Source organism: Mus caroli, chromosome 8 (genome assembly GCF_900094665.2).
Source record: "Mus caroli chromosome 8, CAROLI_EIJ_v1.1, whole genome shotgun sequence".
Lineage (NCBI taxonomy): Eukaryota > Metazoa > Chordata > Mammalia > Rodentia > Muridae > Mus > Mus caroli.
The window spans coordinates 114,671,943-114,675,911 of record NC_034577.1 but is presented as its reverse complement, the minus strand read 5'-3'; the positions used below and the strand labels follow the sequence as shown (position 1 = coordinate 114,675,911).

The 3,969-nt window shown below is 53.6% G+C and overlaps 1 protein-coding gene across 2 annotated transcripts in view; it reads left to right on the top strand.

Moving 5' to 3' along the window:
* The window catches only part of Dbndd1 (dysbindin domain containing 1), a 12,065-nt gene that overhangs the window by 1,468 nt on the left and 6,628 nt on the right, over nucleotides 1-3,969 (top strand). Inside the window, exons 2-3 of one of the 2 annotated variants that reach the window (XM_029480728.1) lie at nucleotides 279-349; nucleotides 1,469-1,580. In XM_029480728.1, the coding sequence (XP_029336588.1) occupies nucleotides 1,511-1,580 (70 nt within the window). In that variant the 5' untranslated portion in view covers nucleotides 279-349; nucleotides 1,469-1,510. Of the gene's footprint in view, nucleotides 1-278; nucleotides 350-1,468; nucleotides 1,581-1,717; nucleotides 1,936-3,969 lie in introns of those variants that run through there. The other variant, XM_021169716.1, reaches the window with a different exon arrangement.

The following is a 3,969-nucleotide window of genomic DNA, read 5'->3' as shown; positions in this document are numbered from 1 at the left end:
AAAAAAAAAAAAAAAAAAAAAAAAAAAAAAAAAAAAAAATGTCCCAGGTACCTAATAGTGGCCTATGCCCAACCCTCTTATTAAAAAAAAAAAAAAAAAGATTTATTTATTGTAAGTACACTGTAGCTGTCTTCAGACACCCCAAAAGAAGGCATCAGATCTTATTAGGGATGGTTGTGAGCCACCATGTGGTTGCTGGGATTTGAACTTAGTGGTCTTAACCGCTGAGCCATCTCTCCAGCCCCCCAAGCTAACCTTATACCCTAATTTTGTCCCAGGGAGGAATGACAAAGGAACGAGCACTGACTCAGCCAGGCCTGGTGGGGTTTCAGAGGGCTTCAACCAGCAGGTGGGTATGTTCCCTTGTTTTGTAAACTAAGAACTATTTAACTTTCTGAAATCGGCCTTCAAGCTTAAAGGCCACAGGCTACCTTGTGTCTACTAGAGCTGGGCAGAAAGCCAGAGCTTTGACTCAGACCCTACTTGACTGAATGAAGCTTTTTGGCTACTGTCCTAGCCATCCATTCTGACGAAGGCAGTACCAACTTATTCCATCGGCTCAAACTCCCTCAGCCTGTTCAGTTATGAATAACTCATCTTCTCTGATAATTTCCTTTGTTGTTTTGTAAAAGTGTAAAAGGATTTGAGATTGGGCCTTCTAACTTCTAGTCCTGAACTGTGCAACCTGGAGAAAGTTGCTGTCTGTCGGTCTCTGTGCCGGGCATCTTTAGATCTCTAGAAGGAGTAAAGAGATACTGTGTATCTTAGTTGGGGTTACAATTTCTGTGAGGAAACACCACGACCAAAACAACTTGGGGAGAGATACATACTCAGCTTACACTTCCACACCACTGTTCATTGGCAAAAGCAGTCAGGACCGGAAGGGAAAGCAGGACAGGACAGGAGGCTGGAGGCAAGAACTGCCACTGAGGCCGCTTCTTCCTCACGATTTACTCAAGCTGTTTTCAAAGAGACGCCTGCCTCTGCCTCTGGAGTGCTGGGATAATTAAAGGTCTGTGGTACCAAGGCCTGGCCTTAGCTTGCTTGCTTATAGAACCCAGGACTACCAGCTTAGGAATAGCACTACCCACAATGGCCTGGCCCTCCCACATCAATAATTAAGAAAATGCCTTACAGCTGAACATTATGGAGGCGTTTTCTTAATTGGGGTTCCCGCCTCTCAGATAACTTCAGCTGTGTTAAGTCGACATAAAATTATATGGCACACTGTGCCATGCAAGCAGGTCTGATGCAGGACTGGTGTTTGGAGATGGGACTCCAACTGTGGGTTATCAATACATCCAAGGCCTCCTTTTTACCAGGTCACCCCCGACTCCGCCTGGACTTGTACTCTCAATATGGATTCAATAGCATTAATCAGGTCCACAATTCCAGGCTTATCAGTTGAGGGTTCTGGGGCTGCTTTGGACCTTCTTGTGGGCACCTCCTCTCCTAACTCTTTTGCCAGGCTCCTCACGTCGCTGGCGCCCCACAAAAGCCCGAGGTTGTGATGGATGGATGGATCGCAGCCAGCGCGCAGCTCAGTGCGCAGGAGCCAGGGAAGCTAGCTGAAGTCGGAGGTCCGCAAAGGGATACGTCCCTGCAGAAGGGTGGGGGGTGGGGGTGGGGGTGGGGTGGGGGTTGTTGTTGGCCGGGTCGGCAGGGGGCGCGCGAGGAGCAGGGCGGGGCTGCACCTGTGCTGCTGGCTGCTGGAGATGGGGAGGGGAGCGGCGCCAGAAGCAGCTGCGCGCCCCGCCCCGCGGGCTCCTCCCCGCCGCCGCGGCCCCTTAGCTGCTGCCCCGATGCGCTGTGCCCGAAGCCCGGACTCAGTAGTCACCAGAGCAGTTGGGGCACCCGGGCTGTCGCCGCCGCTGCCCACACCCCTCGCGGACCCCATTGGCCGCATGGAGTCTCCCGAGGGCGCTGGTCCGGAAGGTGAGTCCGACCCCGGCCCCCAGAACCCAGCAACAAACCGCAGCCCCTCCCTCTGCCCACTAGCCAGCTACTCCCGGGGCCTGGAGACCCGCTGATGCCTTCTGAGCCCGCCCGTCCGACTCAGAGCTAGGGGCGGAGGAGGGGGCCGGGCCAGATCCTTGGAAACGTGCGGGTATCCGGCTCGGCAAACACAGACTGCGTCTCTTTCCCTGCTTTGCGAGCTCCGGGCTCAGGAAGGCTTGCGGACTGCCCTCCAAGGAGGTGACCAGGGGTTGTGTCCTGAGCCCCCTGCCAGCCGAGCCTGGGAGCGGGGGAGGGGCGTGTAGGGGCCGGAGTTAGGGGTCTGGAGAGGCGATTCGTAGGGGCGATGTTACCCGCTGGTTCACGCGTAGGCTTTGTTCGCCCCAGCCGCGATACCAGGAGGAATGACAAGAGGCGGAAGGGGGTCTGGGGCTCCCGACTGAGCTGGGGTTTTGGTGAGGTCATGGCGCATGCACCCGAGCTCTTGGTGCTGCAGGGCAGCGGCCTCCGAGCTGCCCAGCTGCCATATATTTGGAAGGGAAGGTGTAAATGGTGTGCTCCCTCCTCAGCCTCTCCCTGCAGCTGAAGACCCTTGAGGTTAAGATCTTACCGCAGGGTCTGCCCTCCTTGGAGCGTGCCCACAGGCGGGTGGCTGATAATAGAGAGAAAACTTAAAAATCACCCACCCCGCGTCTCAGCTTTCCAGAAAGCTTTTCAGGGATCCATCGCTGTGGGAACTTGGATGTAATCTGAACAATCCATCACTTGCTTAGCCATACCCAACACCTCTAGGATTTCCTGAAGATCCCATCCCAAGGAAACACCAAGTGTCTGAGGATTTGGCCAGCTTGCCATTTCCGCCTGCAGCCCAGCCACACGATGGCTTCTTCTGAAGTCCAAAGGGTTGTCCCGAGGGAGCTGTCCCCAAGCTGCTCCTATGTCTACAGGCGGGGAGCAGTGTCCTGCTTGAAAACCCTTATCCGCCTAAGCGCCAGACACTTTCCAGCCAGTGGGATTGGCTGTGCTTTGTTTTGTTTTTATGGGAGACCAGCGTTCTTGCTATTGACAGTCCCCAGACCCTGGGTCTTCCCAGCACCAGCTCCGTGGGTGCCAGAAGGTAGATGGTTTGGAGAGCAAGGACTTGGCTTGTAGAGCTCAGAGTTATTTTTTGAGCTGTGCGATGTAGGAAACTTGGCCTGTGCCCCTGAGCCTCAGTTAGCATGGCTGTCAATACAGGCAGCCCCCCCCCCCCGCCCCCTTGTATAGGGCAGAGGTTTTTCTTTCTTTCTTTTCTCTGGGGAAAGAAAGAACAAGCCCACAAGCTTAAGCAGAGACGGAGTATGGAGTATGCTGTTTCTGATGTATGCATTACTGGCTGGGGGTGGGGGGCTCAGACGGCCGATTCAGCGAACAAATCCCAACTACCTAACATGAGCTGGTACCATGCCTGCATGTCAGGAGGCAAAAGCCAAGAGGGAATTCTCTCTTGGTGCCTTTAGCATGTTTTCTTGTCTGCATCCTGAGCTAGGGGCTGTGCTTGGTGGGGCTCCCTAAGGGTGACTGTAACGGTAACTTTGTTTTGGAGCATGTGAAACACAAAAAAAGCAGAGCCCAGGAGGATGGAGCTCTGTGTACCATCTCCCAGGCCCACAGCAGGGCTCGCTCATACAGACCTTGCCAGCCTTCCTCTAGTACTCCGCATTAAATCTAGACCTGTTATTCATTAGTAGCCACTGAAGAAACAATCTCCCAAAAGTAAAATCTTTATAATGTATCATTAAGCCAGGGTCTATGTAGCCCTGGCTACCCTGGATTTTGCTATGTAGATCAGGCTTACCCCCACCTCCTTAGTCTAAAGGTGTGTGTACCATCATGCCAAGCCTAATATACAATTTTTAAACCTAAAGAATTTAGGGCCGGGCGTGGTGGCGCACGCCTTTAATCCCAGCACTCGGGAGGCAGAGGCAGGCGGATTTCTGAGTTCGAGGCCAGCCTGGTCTACAAAGTGAGTTC